The 24618-nt window shown below is 40.3% G+C and overlaps 1 protein-coding gene across 2 annotated transcripts; it reads left to right on the top strand.

The window, feature by feature from the left end:
• Window positions 1–6296: 6296 nt before the first annotated feature.
• On the top strand, window positions 6297–23657 carry kcnip1b (Kv channel interacting protein 1 b). 2 transcript variants are annotated; one of them, XM_031857351.1, is made up of 9 exons: window positions 6297–6488; window positions 6980–7272; window positions 19512–19636; window positions 20435–20504; window positions 20595–20665; window positions 20770–20877; window positions 20968–21072; window positions 21509–21571; window positions 22029–23657. In XM_031857351.1, exons 2-9 carry the CDS (start codon window positions 7185–7187, stop codon window positions 22074–22076), a joined length of 678 nt encoding a protein of 225 aa, XP_031713211.1. In that variant the 5' UTR covers window positions 6297–6488; window positions 6980–7184; the 3' UTR covers window positions 22077–23657. The 2 variants fall into 2 exon arrangements, with proteins under 2 accessions (XP_031713211.1, XP_031713212.1); XM_031857352.1 differs by lacking the exons at window positions 6297–6488; window positions 6980–7272 and adding an exon at window positions 15095–15813.
• Window positions 23658–24618: the final 961 nt, after the last annotated feature.

The raw sequence follows: 24618 nt of genomic DNA, 5'->3' as shown, positions 1-24618 counted from the left end.
CAAAACCTGTATTTTGGGTTCTATAGAGTCTATGGTTCTATGTTTGCATGGAGCTTTTGAATGACTACTTAATTGCAACTTACTTCATACTATACTTAATACATGGCCGAGAGGATGTTTTTATTGCTTATGTATTTGCTACCCTTTTGATATTAAAAGTGTACCACTGCACAAATCACAATATAACAGTCAAGCAGAGTAGCAGAATCCTTTGCTGTGTTTAAAGCGGAAGCCAACACCTGACCAACTTTCCATCCTTTAATGTGCATCTGGTTGCCTGTGTGTCCCACTGTGAGTAAACTACCCTGTATGCTCCATCTAGCGATAGAAGGTCGCACACACTCCTACTTAATTATGTTTAACATATTACCCCAAATATTGGTCAGCCTTGGCTCATACTAAATTTTTCGGCAGAGCCCCTTAATGACTTAACTTGGCCATGGGGCAGCTGCTGCCTTTTTCATAGGGGTGTTATTCATAGATTTGAACATGTTCAAACCTGATTTACACATTTTTCAGTATGGGGATTCATAAAGATATGTTGCTAAGTCTGTGGTGTCTCTTTTGGGTGTGCAGGTATGGCAGTAATCACTCTGTTCTCTCAATGTGTCTCCACCAGATGGCACAATAAACCAGTTTTTACTCTGCAGACCTGACCCCTTGAAAAAAACATGTGGGCTTCCCAAGGTCTGTCTCCATGTGGTGTGCATGATAAGATCAAATTATACCACAGAGAAGAAGGAAACATTGTATCTGGGGACATTGTTTGCAAGGTTCCTAAAACATACACTGATGACGACATAATTTACAAGAAAGCACTCGTGCCATTGTGGCAGTATGAACCAAGAGGGTTGTACTGACAGTAAGAGATCTATTTGATTCATTAGCAACGTCATGAGCAGCCGTCACACATGTTACTGTTGGATTGAGAGAATCAGCTTTGAGATTTGGGGGTAGATAAATGGCTAAAAAGTGAGGATTGGTTTTCTTAATTAGGCATTGTGAAGGGTCTCTTACAAAGATCAAGCAGAAAGAGATGATGAAAGAAAACAAGGAGATGACTTCATTATCTAAGTTTTTTGGAGGTTCCATATTTGTATGTTTATTTATTCCTTCTGTTTACTTATTGTCATAGTAATGTGATGAGAGTGTTTAAATATCCTCATACATTATGCAACTGAGTAGGAGGTAAGGTGGGTGCGAAGTATTAAAAAACGATTCCTTTTTTTTCCCCCTCCTCTCCAACCATTTGAGCCTGCCTTGAGAGGTTGTAAATACTGCCACTGTATTTGATTGGACTGCTGGCCGGTGTTTGTCAAGTCGCACGTCCTCATTGTCCCCAGTGGACCTGAACAGGACAGCAGCTGCCGTGGATGATTAAACAAATTTCTTCCGCTGGCTGCACTGAGAGTGGATTGTGTTTGGGTTTGCCAATTTGTTAAACTAAACACAATGTCCAACGTATACGTTGAAGAGCAGCTTCATTTCGTGTCTCATTTCCGATCTGCAGATTTCTTTTCTCTTCTCTCAGTTTGTGCCCGAAAGGCTGTAATGAATTGTGTTTTACCTTCAGCCCTGCTATAACACAGTGTGCTGTACTAGTAAAATGGATCTTCTTAATGTGGATTGTGCTTCCTCAGCACTTCTTTACTGTACATACATCAGTGCCAGCTGCAGCAGAGATGGTGTCTCGCTGTATGGTGTCTTTTTTTCTTTTCTGTTTTTTTTTTTATAACTGACGTTATTGCTGGTTGCTTTGTGCTGTGATATTTGGCCACGCTAGCAGTGTGGCTTCATGTCTCCCTGTCACTCACACGAATCGTGGTCCCCACATGATGAATCGTAATCCCTTTAGTGATGCTAATGCTATAAGGCAATGTGTATTTTTGTCCAATACAATCTGTAAAACTGATGACATTACCATCAGCGATTTGTGTTTAGTGACTAGCTAACTAGAATGCTTAATAAAGATGGGGAACACGGTATCTTACACCTGCTAAACATCAGTATTGTGAGCATGTCAGCATGCTGAAGTTAAAGCATTTAGCTCAAAGCACTGTGTCTAAAGTTCAGCCTCGCAGTAGCGTGGCGACTCAATCTTGTTAAGTCATTTCAACATGAGCCTCTGCACAACCCTTGTAACAGCTTTCAACCACGAAACCGTAAAATCTATTACCGACTAAGTATTGTGGAAAAGCTTTTGTGTTGCCACAAGACACGTTTGCGTGCCTATATTGTATATGATTTCTGTGGGTCTGTATGTGTGTTCTTTGAGTGCAGGTGTGAGTTTGTGCGTGGGTCCTGTAATAAAGCAGCTGTGGGCTTTGCCTCACACTGCCAGATATCTCGGCTCCATGTCCTCCCACTTTTCTTGTCACTTCCCATCCTTTCTGTATGCAGATGAGTGCTAACCTCCTGGAGTTTCAGAAGCAGTTTTGTTTCAGCATGCTCCGCGCAGAAGGGCTTGGGAGACTTAACATCTTAAAAAGTGTAGGAGGCGATGCAGCGCTGCTGCAGAGTTCATCTGCTGCCTGCACCCAGCAGCTGTTTAGACTGTCAGCACCGAGAAGCCAACCCCGAGGAAATGGAAAATCAGAGGCTTCACTCACTAAGATTATGCAAATGAATAAATGAATGTACACTGAGCAAAGCAAGTCAGTTTCATTAAAAGGTTTAGCTTATTTTCTTTATGAACTCTTACACTTCTACTCCTTCTTGTTTCTTTTAGGAATTGGCTTCACTATGGCAACAAGATCTTCCACAAATAAGTGCCATGGTATTTATTTTAGAATTTATTTAATAATACCTCCATATCACCATGGACACTGCCATTTTTTCATGTAGCTGAGCATTTTTAATGTTCTCTTCCTCTTCAGCTTCTTTTAGCTTTTCTGGTGATGCTGATCACACGGGTATATCTGCCAACATGCTACATGAGAAAATATAACATTGTTTGGTCATGGAGGCACAGATATGCTGTCACAATCAAGCCCAGTATATGCCAGGCAATATGTTTTTTAGGGATGTAAATCATGTTTGTGGGTGGCACCTTGGCCCGATGAGTAGCTTTTGTTAGTTTATTACGATGCAAATTGCTACATGATGTGGTATTTAAAGGTTCTGGTACAAACAATTGAACTCTCAGCAGTGCACGTTTTTCTAGTAGGATGTCAGAACTTTTTGAGTGCCGAGTTTTCTGGAACGCAGCATTAGTGTGCTGCAGGAATGAGTCCTAAGACCTGGACATGAGACATTGAGACTGGACAATTTTTGCACTTCATGGTTCCCCGGTCTCAAAGTCAATATTTTATTTTTATTTTTTATTTTTATTAGATGCTTGAAATAAAGTCTGGGGTTAAACACAAGCTTAAGAGATTTTAATGTTTTGTTCTACAACATAAAATAAATCAGTTTATACCCCTCTTGTGAATTTTGAAGCTTTCGCATGTCTTAAAAAAGGCTAACAAATGGCTAAATGAGACTAAATGTCATCACGTCAAACTGTAGTACGCCTATCGCTTTGTGTCGGTGACCTGAAGTCATGCAACCGTAGTGTATAGTTAGTTTAAAGCCTAACGTTAGCCACCTACTTCTGCCGATTGCGTTCGCAGTTCAAAATCATAAAAGAGGTGTTCATCTGTGAAGATCATCTTGCTGAACACCTTGATGTGTAAGTATGATGAACTTTTGTTTGCCACAGAGCTTATTTTCTAATCCAAAAGTCCAGTGGAAGAATCCCATCGCCTTTTTGTAGAGGAAACCAGTCGAATGCTAACTTCAAAGTATTCAAAGTATCGCTGCAGCACTCTGCCTGCTAATGGTCTCCAAGGAGCAGACATGGTTATATGAATAGTGAATGAATATGAGTGGGTGGATCCATGAGCCTATGAGAATGTCAGCCAGTTGATTTTTGGACTGACAAAGTGTTTTGCTAAAGTGGGTGAAAGCGAATACATTTACTCAGGGGCTGTACTTCAGTTCAGTTTTGAGGTACTTGTACTTTACTCACTATGTAACTTTATACTTCTACTCCACTACATTTCAGAAGGTTCCAGGCTTATAAAATACAATTCATTGTTAAAAATGTAATTAGTGTTTCCCAACCCTTTTGGGATGCGACCTTTTAAAAAGGAGACGTCACAAATGTGTAGTTGCCTAAAGGAAATGAGCAGTTCTGCCAAAAAGACATGTCCCCTCTGATGTGGTTTAATTTACTGCTCAAGGTCAAAATACAAATTTTTCACAAAATAGAAAAGATTAGAGACAAGTCGAGACTATGAATATGACAGATTTACATATGTTTTTCTTTCCTCTCCCTTTAATCACCTCACAGCCCCTCAGATTTATCTTGTGACCCAATGGAGGGGGCCCAACCCCGAGGTTGGGAACCACTGGACTCAACTTAAAACTATAGCTCCATTATTGACAATATAATAATGCCCTATATAAAAATATATCGGTTCCATTTTACTTCAAAATTAGTACTTTACGTACAAGTTTCTGATAATATTTCTGTACATTTACATATTTATGTTTTGTTGGTACTTTTACTTAAGTAAAGGCAGTAGTGGAAGAAGTATTTAGATATTTTACTATAAGTAAAAGAAATTTCGGCAAAATCCCAGTATTAGCATAGAAATATACTTAAATATACTCGTTATATAGAATGACCCATTTCAGAATAATCTATTATTCAATGATAATCATTTATGCATTCATGCGTTCATTTCATCCCTTTAATGTTGCAGCTGGTAAAGGCGGAGCTCATTTAAATTACTTTATATACTGCTGGGTAGTTTAATCAATAATAATACATCAAAGTGGTGAATAATAACATGTCTGTCTTTTTATGGTTGGCAGCAATATACTGTACTACCTTCTTTTACCCCTTCACGATAAAGCGTCATAAAGAGTGTCTTGGTGAACCTCTTTGACCTTTGTTGTAGATCAACTGTAATTACTAATATCCTGCACATGTGTACTCATTTTGACACTGGCTTGCACTGTGCTGCTATTTTTACTCTGCCACTCTGTGAGTAAAGTGCTCCACTCCTGGGATCCAAACAGGATTGTGCAAAACAACCACCTCAAGTCACAAAAGCGATTGTATGGTCTTCTTTTTGCTGTTTAAGAAAAAATATAATCTTAAGTGTGACTATTAGAATGGAGATACTGGAGGAGAGGGGCCTCCTGAAATACAACGGTGACTATGAGGAGATAAATAGAATCTGTAAGCATTAAATATAGACAAGACAGAGGATGGGGGGGGGGGGGGGATAGAAGGAGGAAGCACTGCGTCATGCTCTCCTCAAGCATTTCCCCAGTTCAGTGGAGTGAGACGCACAAAAACAAAAAAAAGAAGCTCCACAAGCAAACTGCAGGCTTACATAACCTGCTCCAGAGTCATTTCATGACAGACTAATGTGTTCATGGGTGATTGCTTTCATAGATGTGAATATGGCACAGACCTTTTATTTCTGTTTCAGCATCGATAGCTTCTCAGTTCTGGCGGGTGCCAAATCACCATAGTGACCGAAATGTGCATCCGGGATTACAGATTTACTTCAATGATGATGGTGATTAATGGTATTGTTGTAGGCAGCCATTCTTGGATAGCCTCTGTTTCACAATGTATTTTTAGATTGTTTTTTTGTGGTTTTTTTAGGTTTATATTTTTTCTTTTGCTTATCTTTTTTTTTCTCGTAAACATATCCATGTGTAGATGCACAGCAGTTCATTTGATACATATTGAGAAGGCATTTTAAGTAAGGATTTCCACAGGTTGACACATTTTGAACATGGTAACATTACTTAGAGGGAAAAGGTTGTTGTGCAATTTTCTTCTCTTATGTGACTTTTGAGGTTAAATAAAGCAGACATAAAAATGTAAGAATGTGATACAGACAGTATCACTAATATTTTACTGTAAGCTGTGATATGACGGTGTCTTGCAAAAAGATATATTGCAGCATTGACGTGTCCAAGTACATTGTGACATCACAATAAATTGGGGAGAAGATGTTGTCATTGTTCATAATAACTTGACTACATATATTTGCCACCAGGATCTGCCCCCTCCTGTATGATGAAGCACCAACCTCTAATCCCTTTTTTGCTGTTAACTGCATCATGGATCATCCAACTCTATAGGCTCTGGAGAAGAAGAAAAAAAGGAAGAAGAAAAAGCATTAGCCCAACTGAGAGTGAGGATGCACAAATGCAAGACAGGAGGAGTGCGCACAGAGGAGGGAGGGGGGCGGGTACGGTGGTGGCAGCCGGCGCTCTGCAGTACAGATCTGCTAAGAGCACCAGAGCAGAGCTTCTCCACAGACCACAGCCGCAGGGCTCCCACTGCAGCTCAGAGGAAAAAGCTCACACAGAAGAATGCACCGGAGGAGAAAACTGCGACCTCACAAGACCACAAGATAGAAGAAGACGGGACAAAGTGGAGGAGGAGAAAAGAGTGAGCAGACAAATACGGAGAGGAGGTGAGAAGAACCGGACCAGGTTCTCTGCTTCTTTTTGTTTTTTAAATTGGAAGAGAACTTCCAGGGCGCACGGCTCTTCACGCTCTACTTTTGGAGTCCATTCAATAATTTATCTTCTGCCTCATTTTTGGTTTCTGGAACAGAACTTTGCTTTTTAAAAGTTTGACACCCTGGTCTGGATTTTTTTTTATTTCGAATCAGCATTTCTGCCCATCTGGCTCTTTTGGCAAATCTAGCACTATTTCAATACCTGCCTCTAAACTTCACCCCGGTGTGTGTGTGTGTGTGTGTGTGTGTGTGTGTGTGTGTGTGTGTGCATGTGTTTGTGTCTTTGAGTGTGTGAGTATCACTTTCTGTCTGACCTGAGTGAATAATGGTTGAGTTAACAGGTACTCAGGTGTAACTGTTGTGTTTATAGTTTTATGTTTGATATATTTTGAAGGTGAATTATTATTCATCTCATTTCCTAATTGTTTTTTTCTCTCCACAAGGATCCCCTTAAACGACCTGAAGATGTCACATTGCAAAATCAACTGAGGCAGATTCTTCTTTGCAATAAGGATCCCTCCCCACGCCACAGCAAACACCTGCTGAAAGGACATTGTGGAGATACTTTTTTTGAGATATATTGGAGGAAACCGTTTCCCCTGGTGAAGCCTCTGCCCCGTCTGCCCCTGCCTCCAACTCAACCTCAGGATGGCCGGCTGTACCTGCCGCTGCAGACAGGGGGTGCTCAAACTGATCCAGTCCCTGCAGAGATTGGTCTCAGGAACCCTCGCAAAAGGTACTGTGACTTTTTACTCTCAGTCCATCACCCCTCACGCACACTCTACGGCGTGGCCCGATTTGGCGTTATGGCAGGTGTGATCCCATCGCCAGATGGTTTCTAGTTTTCATGTGTACCTAATAAGATATACAGTATGCTTTTGTGAGAGCACTTTTGTCATTATAACACAATTTTACTGTCAAAAGCCACCAAGTTAAATTCTTTGAAGAACCTTCACTCAAAGCCTATACTGCAGCTTTTCAATAGATTGCACCAGCATGGCACCATTTAGTTCTGTTTCATGCAGCTGCAGCAGCCATGTGGTCAAGGTAAAGATTCAACTCCCACATCAACCAAAGAGAAGTCTATTCATCAACAGCCATGTGTTCTGTCACAGTGGTCCTTGAGCCAAACACTCAGCCCTGCTTTGCAAGTGTCTGTAAGACTCTCAGCTCGTCTTATTTGCCGCCCTACCCTAAAAAGTACGTTCCGATACAACAGAACTGCATTTTGTATTACGTTTCAAGGATTGCAAGGATTACGTTTACTTCTGACGCATCATGACTCTCAAATGAGTCTGCGGAAGTCCGCCTCGGGAGGAGGTCTGGGTGATGGATGGGTCAAAAAACACGTGGTTTTCACCCAGGAGACTGATGTTCCAAGTTGGTGATCCACGTCATTTGGTTGCCTAAGTCAGACAAGATTTGTGTAACTGAGTATATGGACTGCTAATCGGGATAAACACTCCTTGAGTTTTGGGCACAGGAATAGTATGACACACTGTAACTGGTGCTGTGCTCATGGCAGCGATATTGAACCATCAGGTCAGATGAGCTAGATGGAGTTCGAGCATTTGTGACTCTTTAACATGGAGGCCAATAATTATCAAACTGTGGGTCAGGTCCCAAGATAAATATGAGGGGTCACAAGATATTTCTCTGTTACATTTATTAAGACCTATCTCTATTTACTGATTTTTCTTTGAGTGAAATATTGGATATTTGGGTCTCTTAATAAAACTGCTTCAGATTAAATTGAGAAGGAATATTGAGTCTTTGTTTGAACTGATCACAATACCACAACTTCTGTACACGCTAAGGCCATTAAGTGTAATGAGGTCATAAGTAGACCTTGTTTCATTTTAAGGAAAATAGGTTGGAAACCACTTATTGAGAAGACCAGCCGATAATGATTACTGCTACAAAAATAGCTATAATATGACGTATAGATAAAATGTAAGTTGATAAACATTGGCCTTATTAGTTGTCCTATTTTGAACTTTTTTGCTATTTATGCTTTTTTTTTTTTAATATTTAATTCCACCTAAAATTGTACCTACCATCAGTTCACCTTTTTGCATCTCCATTCACTATATTATACACTATAAAATGTGCTGACAAGCAGGTAAATGAGACCTTTTGTTGTGGTTTGGTTTGTTAATAATGCATATTTGCTTGCAGCACACTGTCATCAAGGGTGTTACAAAGGTTCTTTTCAGTTTGCCTATGGGGTACCTTTTACCTGCAGTGGATGAGGCTCCCTCCTGCATGATCTGGGTACACCTTCAAGAGCCAAATAATGAGGTCACATATGCGTCACCCGTACACACCCCTTAGAGCAACAGTCGCAATGCACTCTCAACCTCTTGTCGTGTTCATCGTCTTTGTGTTAAAAGCCCTGGCTCTCGCTCTCCTCACGACCTCCCACCATCCTCTAGTTGAAAGTTACTTGTCACTTTAACAGCAAAAGAAAAAAAAAGAGTCAGAGTGCAGCTGCAAGTCAGTCACGACTGATAAAACACACTGATCTGCTCTCACTTCCAGAAAAAAACAACCAGTGCGATATAAATTTCAGATTAAACCGACACACATATGAACATAAAATAGTTGCGCAGGTGCAGGCGATGCTTCTTAAACTGTCATTGTGAGCCATGATGCATATTTCATTTGTCTCCTCCAATACAAATGTCTCTAGAAGCCTATTATCTTATCAGAAGCATTTCGATATGCTCTAAATCGTTGGCAACCGTATCCATCACCAGGAATTGATTTCTTACAGTTGTTTTTTCCTTTTCAAAACCGGCAAGCTATTTATATAAAAACACAGCTTCTCACAGCATCCCAGAAATCCATCCAATGTATACTCTGTTTTACCTTCATACTGACTAAACTCTCACATACTACACCTGGGATGTGGTTGTCCAGTCTAATGGACACTGCGAAAATCAAGCTCAAAAACACCCAAAGTATATGCATATTCGTTAAACTAATCATTTGATATTAAGAAAACTAACAAGTACTGCAATGCAAAAAAAATGAAACTTGATGAAACCTGCTGAAGGTGAAACTATGTGTTCTAAATTGGTGGCTTTGTCAGTTCTGTGCTATTCTAGAAATAATACAGCCTACTTATGGCCGCATGGGTTGACAATCTAGGTCATGCGATGTAGCCACATATCCGTATATCTTAAAACTGAGAGACTGTGGACTCTTCAGCCTTTTATATAACACAGAGATATGTGAACAATTCCAAACTTACTTTTACAATAATGGGCTTATCTTCAATGGCTCGGACTAATTTACCAAAGTGAAGTAATAACGTGAGGGAACAAAGTCTTAATGCTCACACACTGGCATGTGCCCTGCGTTAACCTTTACAGTATATTTTGCAATAAGGAGTGGCTTTTTGGCTTTGTTTGGGGCGATGTAAGAGCAAGAGACGGAGCTTGAAAGTGACTGTCTCGTGTCGAAAACAATATTAAATCTAGAGCACTAATTAATTAATCTCTGTGCAGGAAATATTAGATTGGGAGTGCAACTAATTTCAGAGCGTGGAGTCAGGGTTTTTTTCTCCATAAGACCTCCTCCATTATTTGTGGATGTCGGTTGTCTTGCATCCTCAAAAGATGAGCAATATGAAATGGAGTGGGAATTCTATTGAACATCTAATCCCCTGACATTGTGCGTCTGCACATGTTTGCTGCTTCTCCTCAAATCTTCCATTGCTTTGCTGATTGTAGCAAAAGGTCCTGACCTTTATGTTACGTAAAGCTCGGGTTAGTGATCTTCAAAAACATGCTTTTTTGTTAAAAATGTTCTGTTTTTGTTTAAATACTCATTACATTCAAACAGCAATCAATACATATAATGCTTTTGCAGCAATTCATTGAATCTTGAAGTCTCCCTCAAGCTGCTAGTTTGACAGCTGTGAGTACTAAGAATAGCCATGTGTTGTTTACATTCACAGTGATAATTGTGAACGAGTGGCTTTGGAGGGAGGCCCTGCTAGCGTGGAGCTAGTGCCGCTAGCGTGGAGCTAGTGCCGCTAGAGTGAAGCTAGTGTCGCTAGCGTGCAGCCAGTGCCGCTAGCGTGGAGCTAGTGTTGCTAGCGACTTTCATTAGAAAGAGTTGTCATCACTGGGCTGGGCTTTTTGGTTGGAATATTCTTTTTTTTTATCTAGCGTACTCTTGCTTGTTTCTCAACATTACCAACCCTAGCTTTAAGGTTGAGATGCATGTGCAGCTTAAAGGGCAGCAAAGGGGTTGTGTCTTCTTTTATCTTCATAATAGAATGTCACTGAGTTAATTAGGTGCCTCTAGACAACGTATTAAGTTAAAAATTGTATAAAATGGGAATGATTCTGACATTTCAGCCAACAGTGGGAATTTATTTAATTCCTGGTTTTTTTCCTCATAGTGTGAGAGAAAATAAGGTCAATTAGTGTACTGTATGTGTGTTTCACAGTGTGAATTATGCAATATCAGCTTCTCATTGTAATATCAGCTTTTATATACACATGTAAAATGGGTGGACACACTAACACACACTATTGAACACATGTTCCAGTTATTGAATCAATAACTAAAAAAACATAAATTAAATATTTACATTGGTTATAACATTCTCTAAACATAACACATAACATTCTTTTATTTTTTTAAGGTATTTTTCCCCCTCATAAATACATATATTAGTAACTGATACGCATAGAAAAGATTGTACTGTGCATTTTTCAAACAATTGTAATTCCAAGATCTGTCCGTCAACCAAGAGAGCTCCATATATCTCATGCCAGGTTATAAATGTAATTTTGGCCATTTGAAACAGTGGTGTGCAGTACATAAAACAATACATAATATTTGGGCATGATAACATAATAGACTAGTTTTTTTGGATTGAAACCTTTTCTTTGCACAGATCACAAAGAGGATCTTCAGAGGACCTGCATGCTATCGTATGCATGGACGAAGGCATGAAAATATGCACACACATGCATGTTCAGCTTCACACATGCAAGAGTACGATGACTGAAAAATGTCAGTCCCTCATCTCCAGCACACACGTATCTCCAGTAGTTTGGTTTGTTAAGCACTTTGGCCTGCACACCCCGATATAGCTAGTGACACAAAGCGTAAAACTTCCTGCTCACCTTTAAAATGCTCCACTTACTAATGCAGCAGCATGTATATTCATCTGCAGACCTTTAAACATTGCAAGCTGGAGGGTCAGAGTTGGGGTTGGGTGGTGATATGCCTTGGGCCTTAAGCTAAAGCACACTTATTCTTAGGTCTCCAGTGGCGAATGTATTTGAATACTGACCTTTATACTCTTGTTTCACATAGTTCTGCTGTAAAAACAAATGGATCTGTTGTCATCTGTAAGACTGCAAAAATATGAGGATTGCCGTTGAGTTATATTATATTGAGTTTTCCAAAAAATAAAACAAAACAATGCTGCTTAATTTGTTTTATAATGACCACGTGTCCATGCATGCAATGCTCCTGGTTTCATGGAGATGTGACTGTTAATGTGTCTGGCTTATAAGTGGACAGGTGTATTTGAATTGTAGATTAGAAAACAGAATAATTAGCATTAGTAGTTAAACCCAGCATACAGATTCTTGATAATGGATTAAACATTGTTTTAATAGATTAAGTAGATTTAATGAACCTAAAATTGTTATGCCTCCACATAGATAACGTCTTATAAAGCAGGAACTTTTGTCAATAACCCTATGACCAGTGTAGCTTAATCTGGCCAATCATTGCAACCTTAAGGTAAGTATTGCTATGTCACGGACTGTGCACAGTCAGCTCACTGACCGTATGACTGCCCTCTACTTGTGCTACTGTTTGAATTTTAGTTAAATGCTAAAAAGTAGTTTAGCATCCAGCATTACCCCATATTTGTTAAATGTGGCCAGAGCAGCCACTGTTCAGGTACAAAGTCTTGGTTTAAAGAATCATGCTGAGACAAAATGGTGATTATTTTACTGTAGTAAAAACGGTCTCGTGTTCACACCATGTTTCCTTCGGACTGACGTCCTATTGGTAAGAGCAGGAGTGTACTTGAAGACAGAAACCCCTTCATCCGGCCCCATGGTGCACCTGTCTCTCGCTATTACAAGTCACATGTGTCCTCTAAGTACATAACCTTGCAGCAAGAGTCACATCATGCCCCACTGCGGAGACCGATTCAGATCTGTGGCCCGTGTTGTACCTCGACCATAGCTCTACAATGACTGTAACATAATGGTAAAATAACCCAGCATTACTCTGCATTTGTGACCCGTTCTCCCCCAAAACTCCATCTCTTCCGTCTCCTCTTCTACTCTTTAATTTGTCTGTGGCTGGAGAAAGCAGTGGATTGGAGCTCACAGTGTGTGTCTCTGCTTTTAATTTTTTACATCACCTCACTACGCACTTTTATGTAACCGTCTTCTTCTAGATTTATTTTTACCTCGTGCCCCCACCGTATGTTTCATTCTCCACGTTAATGCTTTACACCCTCAATGTTTTTTACTATCTGATATATTTTCTATAGAATCGCCTTTTAATGGACGAGTATTTGGTGCAGTCAACAGTATGGGGATAATTGGATGACATTTGGAGTTGTAGTAGGGTACTATAGGTATTGCATACATGCTTATATATTGTTGTTCATTTTTATATTATTGTATTTTGTCAAGATCAATGAGAGCTTTTAATGGTGACCCAAGCTGCGGATTGTATCAGGAAATACTGTGCACTGCTGCCACCTGTTGTTCAAAGAGTAATACCACAACAAAACAAAAAAAAGGAGGGAACACTGAGCTTTCTGCTGAGTTGTGACTGTTTTGCTGACCAATTTAAGCAAACAGATACAATCACCATCATATCCTATTACCCAAAGCTATTTACGTTAGTCTATTCGTGACTGTGCTGGCTTTTCCCTTCAGCAAAAACACATTTGTCATCTCTGAAAGCACAACCGGTTCTAATATGTTCTATGCAGGTGAAAGAGGAACGTTGAGGTTACGTGATGGATAAGTTAAATAGCTTTTCATGACTGTTCTTCAAAATCACATGAAAGATTAATGCAGTGGGAGATTGAAAGAGTGGAGGAAATCCTGAAATAAAATAAAACAAGTCCTGCAAAAACGTGCATTGATTATTATGGATGTGAATTGGCGTATTAATATACAATAGGATAAAGTGAGTAACACTTGATAAAAGATGGTTTGTGTTGTATTGATCTTTCACCTTTTCAACAGTGCCTTTAACACAGCTGTGACTGGTGAGTCCTGCCTGTTGGTGATGGTGAGTTGACTTGTGCAGATCATGAACCTCTTAAAGGATAATGAGGAGATTATTATCTGACTGTGCCAGATGATACGATGCAGAAAGGAAGTTCCTGATGGCAAACATCTGTCAGGGGGATCACAGCGGTTTACTTATAGTTTTCTGAATACTTAGTTCTCCATCTGCATGTGTTTGCATGTGTGTGCTTGTGTGTTCAGGGGCCTCATTTCTATTTACGCAGTGGAGGGGAAAGATTGTTTAAACATGTGTGATATCATGTGTTCATTTTTGCTTCACGGTCTCAAATGAGCTATGCAGATTTTTCCAGGAAGTAACATAAATTAATATTTTATAGACAAATGCAGAGAAATTGCTGCATGAAATGCATTAGTGTCACATGATCTATAAAGGTGAAGAGGTAACTTTTTATTTTAGTGTGACAGTATTGGAACGGAGGCGAAAGGGCTGTGGGACACCCAACGTGAGAGGTGTGAATTCATCAGAATTATGCATGACTTTATGTTTAATTAATCAGTGCATGTTAAGTTTTTACCTCAGCTTCACCTGGGCAATCACAGGACTGCCCTCAGCAAACAGCAAACAGCACACACACACACACACACACACATACACACACACAACTTAATTTGACTGTCATGGACCCGCATGCTCAGTTTGTGCAGTGCTCTGCTATTCAAACAGCCTGGACAAGCACATAGAAGTGATGGGGCAGGTTTCTGAGGCTTACATAACTTTGAGGGAATGAATGTTAGATTTATGAAAGACTACAGAGTTTAGGCTTTTTAAATGCCTTGTCTTTAGAATAAAATATTAGTCGAGCTGAGAATCACCTATATATGTCATATAATGTATAAAATCCTAAAATGGTCTAAATTAATATCCTGTCTGAGATTATTTTTACTTACTAGCTGCTTTTACCACAGTGAATTATGTTGTTTAAGTAGCCTCAGCACTTACAATATAATAAACGTTTACTTCTGCTCCCAAGAAGCCTGTTAGATTTTTAATGCTGAGCACTTGTAGGGAAATAAACATAACTCACTCCCACTGTTTTCCTTCCCCCAATGCACACAGTCTCATTTTCTTAAATTGGAGCTGCGCCATGAATATTAATTGGCAACCATTAAACACTCTAATGTTCTTGTTTGTACCGCAGTAAAGAAAATCACTAACTATCTGTTGCCCTCTACATTAGAGTAGGAGAGAGAGAGAGAGAGAGAGAGAGAGAGAGAGAGAGAGTGGGGGGGAGGTTACAGTTGTGAATTAACACACTAACAGACACACAAGTGGGCAGTCTTCACAGCTAACGCATATCTACATGCTCAATATGGTACGAGCAAGGCGCCAGGAAGCAGAGCACTAGTTCAGTGTATTTCTGTGTGTGCATGTATGTGTGTGTGTGTGTTGGGAAAATAAAGTAATGAATAAGAAGATGAGAATATTATAGATCAAATCTAAAGTACAACGCCTGTGAAGAACAGGGATCTGTCACCTTGAAATGCACATCCTTCACCTGCTACCATTCACTTGTCAGTAGAGTTATTACTGATTACTGCATCGGTTGCCAGCACACAGCACGAGGGCACGAGGACGCAGGGAGCTAGAAATAGGGGGAAAGGCTGACAGATGAGTTGAATCAGGCACAGAACGGAGGGAGTGGCGCAGGGAGGCAGGAGCAGCTTGAGTGTGCCTGTGTTTGGCAAGAGGAATCAGAAATCCACGAGAATCGGCTCAGAGAAGAGACTCGTCCCTCAGTTACAGATCTGAAAACCAGTGAGAGGAACCAACAGGGGCAAATCCCCTCTAAGATACAGAGCTTTGGAGGCAAATCAGAACGACAGGCTGACAAGATCTCGAAAGAAATAGAGGACTATTACTCTCTGTGTTGTTGGACCAGGCCGGTCTATACACAGTGACACCATGGGTGCAGTGGTGGGCACTTTGACCATGCAAACCAAGCAGAGGAGACCATCCAGAGGTACGTCAACATTAGTCTGAAAGAAAAAAAAAGATGGAGAGAAGGCAAAAGAGCAACAGAAAGCGAGAGTAAACTGAGAGAGTGAGCAGAGCGAAAAAAACACGCAGAAAGGAAGCCTTCAGATTATAATTTAGACCGATTGTAATTCACAATGTGTTCCATGTTATGTTACACTCGTACGTTTAACATAAACAATGACATGTACATGGTTGACATATTTCTGTTGAGTGACTATGAATTATCGAAGAGGGAAGTCAGTAAACAGCAAAAAATAGACCAGCTAATGCATTTAACCAGATGTTACTTACATGCAACCACATGACTATACATGTAAAATACATTAACTAATATAATTGGTGCATTTGTTTTAAAATACAAAAATATGGAAAAACAGAAAATAAGGATATCTATTTTTTTAAATGAAATGTTTGAAATATTCACTCATAGAAGTGGCAGCAGAATTGTGAGGGATGAAGCGATAATAGGTGAGCGCCATAACACCGTGGTCATGACGGCGAGATTACAGCACGCCATGAAGTATAGGATGTCCTTGGAAAAACAACTCGGGAGCAGAATCACTGACTCTGCGACTGTACGTGTGTTCGGTGCGGACGGCCGTGGAACGTGTGGGTGAGTGAAAGAGAGAGGGGGAGAGGGTTCAGGCGAGAGCATGTGAATTAACAGGCAGCTCACATATCATACATCTCCCTGGCCTTATGCTTGAGATCCTCGTTGTCATGGAGACTGGGTTGTAGGGGTGTAAGAGGAGAACGATGCTCAGCCAGGATGAATGAGGAATGTGTGGCAGCGTGAAACCAGAGACAAAATAGATGAACCGGCAAACGAAGCGCTTACTCTCTGACAGTAGACGTACAGCAGCCCACAAGACAAAGGTGGTGTTTGGTTTTACACTGGTGAGATGGAATCATTCGTCCTTGTGCCTTTTGTCTTGCATTGCCAGCTGTGCAGAGGTATATGGAATGTGGTGAGACAAGATAATACTTTATTGATCCCCAGGAGGGAAAATAAGTATCTCAGTAGCACAAGAAACAGGTATAGGTCAAAGCAGAATACAAATAGAAATAAGTCTAGAGTCAGAGAGCTAAGTATATACATCACGATATTGCAGACCACAGAGCATGCAGTACATGTGCTGAGTGCAAAAGCAGTAATATGCCTGTCTAATTCTTGGCTGGGTGCAGTAACTTCCTGGAGTTTTCGTCACCGTGTGGTTGCGAGGCAACAAGCAAGGACTCCAGGAAGTTGCTGGATTAAACAAACAAGATAAAAAAAACCTGTTAATCAGTGAGCTTTAGAGGCGCTAGTAGGTGGATTTGTTTACCTATCGACCGAGCCAGGCTGTTTCCAGTGTTTATCCTTAGCTTTATATTTTATATTTACTGCACAGACGTGAGAAGAAAGCAAACAAGCGTGGCGTATTTTTTTATCTAGTGGGGGAAACGTGACATGCTTTCTGCACCCCGAAATGCCCACTGAATCCCACCTGTTGGATACAGCAACACTTGGACCACCTGATCAACCAGTCACTCATATTGTTTGTGCGTGAAAGCACTACTGGCCTGAAGCTGCTGCAGCATGTTGGCATCAACACGACAGTTTATCTTTAAAATCACAATCTGACACACATCTATAATCGTCCCCATCACTTCATCATGTAACACGTCCCTCCCAGTGTATGTGCAGAGCAGCTGTTGCGCAATATGCAGCAAGACTCCATGCCTGGCATACAAGCGTCAATGCTGGAAATGTTGGCCGTGATTCTGCAGTATTTCATGTTCCTTATTTATAACTAACTGTATCTGGTAATGTTCTCATCTGGAGAGGTTTATATTATTACCGTGCGAGATGATACATGTGTGTAGTTGTGATCAGTCTTTCATGAAATCCCATTCGTCTTTTTTCTTTACGGCTTCCGAAACATATTGTCTGATCCTATTCTGCCATATAGTCAATCTCTCTCTCTCTCTCTCTCTCTCTCTCTCTCTCTCCCTTTTTCTTCACACTCTGCCACCACAATCAACACCTCTGCCTGTTTCCTTCTCTCACCCTCATTTCATGTCATCTGTTTCTGATCACACTGTCGCCCCGGCAGAAATAAACACACGCGCACAAGTGCAGCAGAGCAACACCTTTGTTGTTTTGTTGTCGTGGGATGAGAGGCTTTTACTCACAGGCAAGATAAATGCACAAAGTCTTTTTCACACTATTTTTAATCAATTGATCCATTGTAGGCACCACCCCACTGTTCACGTTCGTCCTTTCCTGCTATCCCCATGACAACAAGAGCCAGGGAGATCGCAACAGGAGCCGAGAGGAAGATGGAGAAAAGATTGAGAGAAAGCAACAACATAACCACATGCTGCATGTTCAGCTGATGACTGACAGTAAACAGTCCACACCAGTTCAGCATTCACAAAAACCTTGAGGATAAAGGGCTCAAATGGGGCCGATCTATTTAAAGGAGCGCTAAATCTATCTCAGAATATTATTTCTAAGTTAGCTAATAGAGCTGCTTCATAACCTACATATATCTGTACGCCTTGTTCGAGCTCAATAAACACACTGATAGTTGAAACATTTTTGCAAAGATTGAAACTGAAATCGAATAACAAAGAGGATCAAAATAAAAACACATGCAGCTAATTAGACATGCAGTTGAATCATCTTGGTAATTGTTTAAAAAGCAGATGACCAACAGGGTATTTGATATCAAATTTTGAATCAAGATCGCCTCTGGCAGGGGAAGCATGACACCAGATACAGTTTCAGCGTTGAGGATTAATCTTGACACCGCTGCCGGGTGGGTTGAAATGAATGAGTCATCGCCGCCATCCAAAAAGCAGACGTACTGTATTCATCTTACTCTCCTTTTCGAAAGGCTGGATGAGCCAACTGATGCTGCAGCGACGAGGCTTGTTTGTGGATGCATACGTGTGAGCGAGCCGTCAGTTTGGTCAGCTCTCATTGTGGGAGTTGGCAAGATTTAATGGGCCTTTAATAAGTAAACAATTCAAACGAGGATATAGCATTTAATATCACTTGGTCTCCATGCAGGTGAAACATATTGCTTCCATCACAGGGACCAGTTGGGATATAAATAACCAATTCCAGAGAGCACCATGTGTAAATATGCTGCCAGTGAATGCAATAAAGACTTCCAGAGAGAACTTCATGTGGATGTTTGCTCATGTTTGAGAACTCATTGGTGTGTGGATTGGGTCCGCTGCCGGATGCCGGGACGCATTGCCCTGTGGCTTGAGACAGTCGTAGTGACAAACACTTGCCCACAGCAGAACCACAACTCTTCACATCATTAACCTCCATCCATCTCCGCAGCACTTGATACTGAGCACCATTAATAACATCCCTCAAGTCCTAAGGGGAAATCTATTTGTCAAGTACATGTAGTACTTCTCAAATCCACTCTCCCTTTTTACCTCGGTGTGATCTTGATGAACTTGCTTCCCGTGTTGGACGCTCTTCTCTGCAAATTTTCTTTCTTTGCGACTCTCGAGTGTCGCTGGCTGCGCTGTCTCCTTCATGTGTATTACAGTTTTTCGCATTTCTAAAAACTAGGAGGAGCATTATGTGTAACAGGGATTGTAAGTCTTGTGACATGATTCTGAGTAATTAACACATTTCTTTGTATCTTTTGCTTTTTTTGTTTTTTCCTGTAGACAATATAGACGATGAGCTGGAGATGACGATGGTGTGTCACAGGCCAGAGGGTCTTGACCAATTGGAAGCCCAAACTAACTTCAGCAAACAGGAGCTGCAGATTCTCTATCGTGGATTCAAGAATGTAACCAACCACTTTCTCATTTTATTATTAGATTACATATATATTACAGATACTTAAAACAGTAAAGATAATAAATATAGATTTTTCGTTTACCCCTAATGGTATCTAGCCTTGCAAATTGTTTTTTTTTTTTGAGCAAGACTAAGAGTATACAGCCAAGCATTGCTTAATGAGGCAGTATAGGCAAAGCAGTGCGGTTAGTTAAATGCTAAAGTTAGCATGTTAACATTGTCATGTTTACCATCTTAGTTCAGTGTATTAGCATGCTAACATTTGCTAGTTAGCACAAAACACAAAGAACAGCTGAGGCTAAGTGAATGTTGAGTTTTTGCTGGAATTTGGTCATAAACTAATGTATTGGACAAATTAAACTGTTGACCTGCTGGTGGTGATGGATGAAACAAATAATCCATCCAGTTATGGTGGTGGACAGACAGATTGACAAAACCACATTCATGCACAGAGCAATGAGCTAATGCTAGCATAGCCAAAATGTCAGCAGCTGTCTTACTTTCCAGAGAACTTTCTGCTGTAGGTTAAAGAAAACATTAACTGTAGGCCTCCTAAACAAAGTCTTCATTTTGTCAGTTGTATTATGAAACCCAGTTGGTAACCCAAGGGTCTGAAAAGTGAAGCCAATGCGGAAATGGCTTAAACTTGCAATATTTTGAATTGCCGGCAGAGAGCGACTGCTCTGGTTGCAAACAGAAGTCCTAGAAGTCTATGAGAAAACGACTCTACTTCTCACTCGTCATTGAGTAGAGTATTCTAATCATAATTGATCTTTTCTTTCCACAGGAATGTCCAAGTGGTGTTGTAAACGAGGAGACATTTAAACACATTTACGCACAGTTCTTCCCTCATGGAGGTAATGTGCAACGCTTTTGAATCTCTTAATTTGCTCTGTGAAACTTTTTGAGAACCGGAGACCTTACACTTTTATTGTTTTGTGTTGCAGATGCAAGCATGTACGCACATTATCTTTTCAATGCATTTGACACTACGAACAATGGCTCCATTAAGTTTAAGGTTAGTCATCCTGCTTGGTGCATTGCATCTTGTGTTAAATATGAAGCATTTCTTTACTTCCATGTCAGAATCTTAAGTTTTTACTTCTGTCCCCTCGCCGTCAGGACTTTGTAATGGGTTTGTCAATACTGCTGCGAGGGACACTGCGAGAAAAGCTTGAGTGGACGTTTCTCCTTTATGACATTAACAGAGATGGCTACATAAACAGAGAGGTGGGACCGTGCTGCACTATGTGAACAGTGTTTTTGTGTGTCATCTTAAAGTCGATGTCACATCACAATGTGAATCTTCTCTTTTCTCAGGAAATGACTGAGATTGTGAGGGCCATTTATGACATGATGGGCAAGTACACCTACCCCGCACTAAAAGGGGATGTCCCGCAGCAGCATGTGGACGCCTTTTTCCAGGTTAATTTCTAAAATATAAGATTGAAAGTCTAAAGTCAATCTTTTTGTTAACAGTGACAGGTGATTTCAAACCCCTTTTCTGTGCTCTGAGGACAAACAATGTGACTCTTAATGTCTGTAAATGTAATGTCTCAAATTGCTCTCTCCTGTTTTATGAAGACACTTTGCATTAACTTGTACTACAAGTTTTCGATGAAGCCTATAAAATTTTATATCATTAGCAATCCCAGTCCCTGCCGTCCATAAAGCAACTTTGCAGTCAATATTTTTTAAATTTTAAATTCTTCATACGGTGCTCTATAGCGTGAACAGTTTTCTACAGTTTCTGTACGCAAAGTTCGTTGCAACAGGAGCGTCACAATAAATACGTTTCCGTAACATAATTATCAAATATTTGCCTCTATTTGCTTCTGATTCACATTATAATTTTCTACAGAAAATGGATAAAAACAAAGATGGAGTGGTGACTTTAGAGGAGTTTATTATTGCTTGCCAGGAGGTATGTATTGCCCTTGATCTGAGTTGCTTATTTCTATATGTAATAATAATAAAATATGTGTATGAAGTGTAGATTTAATAAATAAAGTGCATGAATGTACCTACAGTTACTTAGAGATGTTCCTTTCTCTATGTAGATTCACTATTCAGAATATTCAGTACTCATTAATACATGAATGTGCATTGTTTCATTATTTTGGCATGTCTAAATGAGGCCATACACATGCAGAGAACTAGACTTAAACATTACAAAGAATATAGAAGCATCCAAATATCAGCATGGAAACAATTAAAAACTGATGTCTCCTTTAATGTGAAAAGAACGATGATGTTATATCTGGATGCTGCTTTCTTCATGAGGCCTATACAGCCTATACATTACTATATACAGGGGTTTTCAGTTCAATGCTGGTTAATTGCGTCATTCTGCCCTGATTACTTTTGTTCTCTCTCCGCAGGACGAGACCATGATGAGATCCATGCAGCTGTTTGAGAACGTGATTTAGGACAAGAGGAGACGATGGAGACAAAGACACGGAAGAAATGAGAGGGCTTGGTGTGAGTGAGTGTGTGTGGATGCATGCATGTGCAATACATCCAGTCTCTCCTCCTCTCCCCATCCAGCTGTGGTCGGGATACAGTCAGATTCCCCCACAATGACAATGAAAGAAGGGACTGGGCTGGGATGCTTTCAGCCTTTTCTACAGAGTGACTGATGACCAGAGTGACTGATGTGACGGACTTGGACGTAAAAGACATCGCTCTCAGTCCTGTCTTGAAGATTGGCCTGTTAAAGATTAAGATGCTCCTACATTTGCAAGGCTGCTCCCGACCAGGAAAGAGCTGTCGTTCAACCAGCAGAAGTCTTTTTAATTTTTTTTTGGCAAAATATAATTGCATGCTTTTGCAAGAGGTTTTGATTTATCTCCAAACATTTGTCAGGTGACTTATGGGAATCTGGCCATAAGGACTTTTGTATTTATCTCAAGTATCACTGTTGCAGTGACCCCTTTACTTTTGTGTTAACCCGGCTGTCACTTGCCTGCTAAGTCTGTTTGATGCTTGTTGTTAAGAGTCTGTCTGAAACGTACAGTAGATTATCAAAGAATTGGGAAACGATACATTTCAAGAGTCTGATTTGGTGCGTGAGTGTGCCCGTCTAATCTGTCTATGTTGGAACTTTACAATTTTAGTGAAACGAAAGAAGAAATCCAATCATTCTTTTATTCTTCATTCTTTTCACCTGCTGCTTTGCTTCTTGTGGTCCAATTGTTGTCAAAAATGTAAAACAAAATATCGTGAAAAATGTGCATACATTTTGGATTTCATGATGAAGTGCCCGCAAAAACGAGAGGATGAATAATAATCAGGAAGAGGCTTGTGATCCTCAAAACAATATCTTTATTTGAACAGGTGGTCAAGGTTTTAACTCTGAGATGGCGACAATGATGACGGTAAAATATTTGTATGGTATAAACTTATTGATCTTCCTCATACTAGCTATGTAATTATGTACTTGAAATGCTATACCTCTGAGCGAGCGTGGTCAAATTCCTTGTATGTGTATACATACTGGGCCAATAAAGCTGATTGTGAGATGGTGGGCCATGTTAATGAAATCCTGGCATGAGGAAGTCTGACAATCTTGCAGGAAAATGTCACTGATTGTCAGCTATTGAATATGATATTTGATGACACCCAGGACAGCTCCATCTGTATCAGTCAACACTTGTCACTGACTCCTCCTTCCAAACCAAATCTGTGATGTAACACTGACAGGCACAGGTACAGACAGAAGAGGGGGACTCCTGCTGTTGCCCGCAGATGTTTTTTTTCTGTGAGGCAGGGTGTGTTTCAAAGCACCCCATATAATAGAAAACTCACTATAATATACCAGTAGTGGTTCATGCACTAAAATATTCATCACTGTTCCTTTTGCTGTTAGTGGAGCAGCTCTTTGCTAAAGGTTACACTAGTGTGACATCACAGCCTCTGGCCTCTGCTATCTTGGTTTGGAACAGTAATTGAATCTCACAAACAGAACATTAATTCTCGGCCATAAGAATAAAAAAATGTAAGTTCTTAAATTGAGTGGTGTTTTACTTTGGATGTGTTCTTTCTCGTGTGTGTGCGTGTGTGTGCGTGTGTGTGTGTAGTGTGAATTGTATGTGTGTGTGTGTGTGTGTGACACCGCATATATTGTGAGAGTATGGAGGTTGGAAGTATGAGGGAACTGGGTCCTGTTTAGTTTCGGAAGGCCATGGCGTTTTACACGACATCACGGCACACAAGCCCCCCACATCCGCGACGTCAACCACGCTACTGCCCTCTACTGGCCTGAACAGCCTCCTACACTGATCCACTTAAAATAGACAGATGACCAAAATAAAGTTAATTTTACATTAAAATAAAATACATTCATAAACAACACGTGCGAGTCACATTGTTCCAAAGACAAAACATACACGTTTCCCTGAAGATAAGTGTACAGTACCACAAATATGAACATGAAGCACCCCACATTTATTATACAGCACCTTCACGGATGTGGTGCTGTACAATTATAGTTAGGGAAGTGCATATTTTTGTATTTGGAAGAATCCGACCCACACAGAATATAGTGACATTGTTGATGACGTAAAATAAACGTTTTTGTTGGGATCAGTATTCTGTTTGTTCATTTTAAGTGGATCAGGGTTGGATCCTGTGCAGACCAGTAGGGAGCAGTAGCGGAGCAGAGTGGGTGATCTATCTATCCATCTATCCATCCATCCATCCATCTATCTATCTATCTATATGTCTGTCTGTCTATCTGTCTATCTATCTATCTACCTGTCTGTCTGTCTATCTGTCTATCTATCTATCTGTCTATCTATCAATATGTCTGTCTGTCTGTCTATCTATCTATATGTCTGTCTGTCTGTCTGTCTATCTATCTATCTATCTATCTATATGTCTGTCTGTCTATCTGTCTATCTATCTATCTACCTGTCTATCTGTCTATCTATCTATCTGTCTATCTATCAATATGTCTGTCTGTCTGTCTAT

Source organism: Anarrhichthys ocellatus, unplaced genomic scaffold, assembly GCF_004355925.1.
Source record: "Anarrhichthys ocellatus isolate YVR2014 unplaced genomic scaffold, GSC_Weel_1.0 scaffold18, whole genome shotgun sequence".
In the NCBI taxonomy this organism is placed as follows: Eukaryota; Metazoa; Chordata; class Actinopteri; order Perciformes; family Anarhichadidae; genus Anarrhichthys; species Anarrhichthys ocellatus.
The sequence above is the reverse complement of the archived record's forward strand: the minus strand, read 5'-3'. Positions and strand labels throughout refer to the sequence as shown.

Excerpts from the sequence above, each read along its gene's own strand:
- kcnip1b (XM_031857351.1), top strand. The coding sequence starts at position 7,185 with ATGGCCGGCTGTACCTGCCGCTGCAGACAGGGGGTGCTCAAACTGATC. Across the intron at positions 20,505-20,594 it reads ACAGTTCTTCCCTCATGGAG|ATGCAAGCATGTACGCACAT; the intron begins GTAATGTGCAAC and ends TTTGTGTTGCAG. Across the intron at positions 20,666-20,769 it reads ATGGCTCCATTAAGTTTAAG|GACTTTGTAATGGGTTTGTC; the intron begins GTTAGTCATCCT and ends CCTCGCCGTCAG.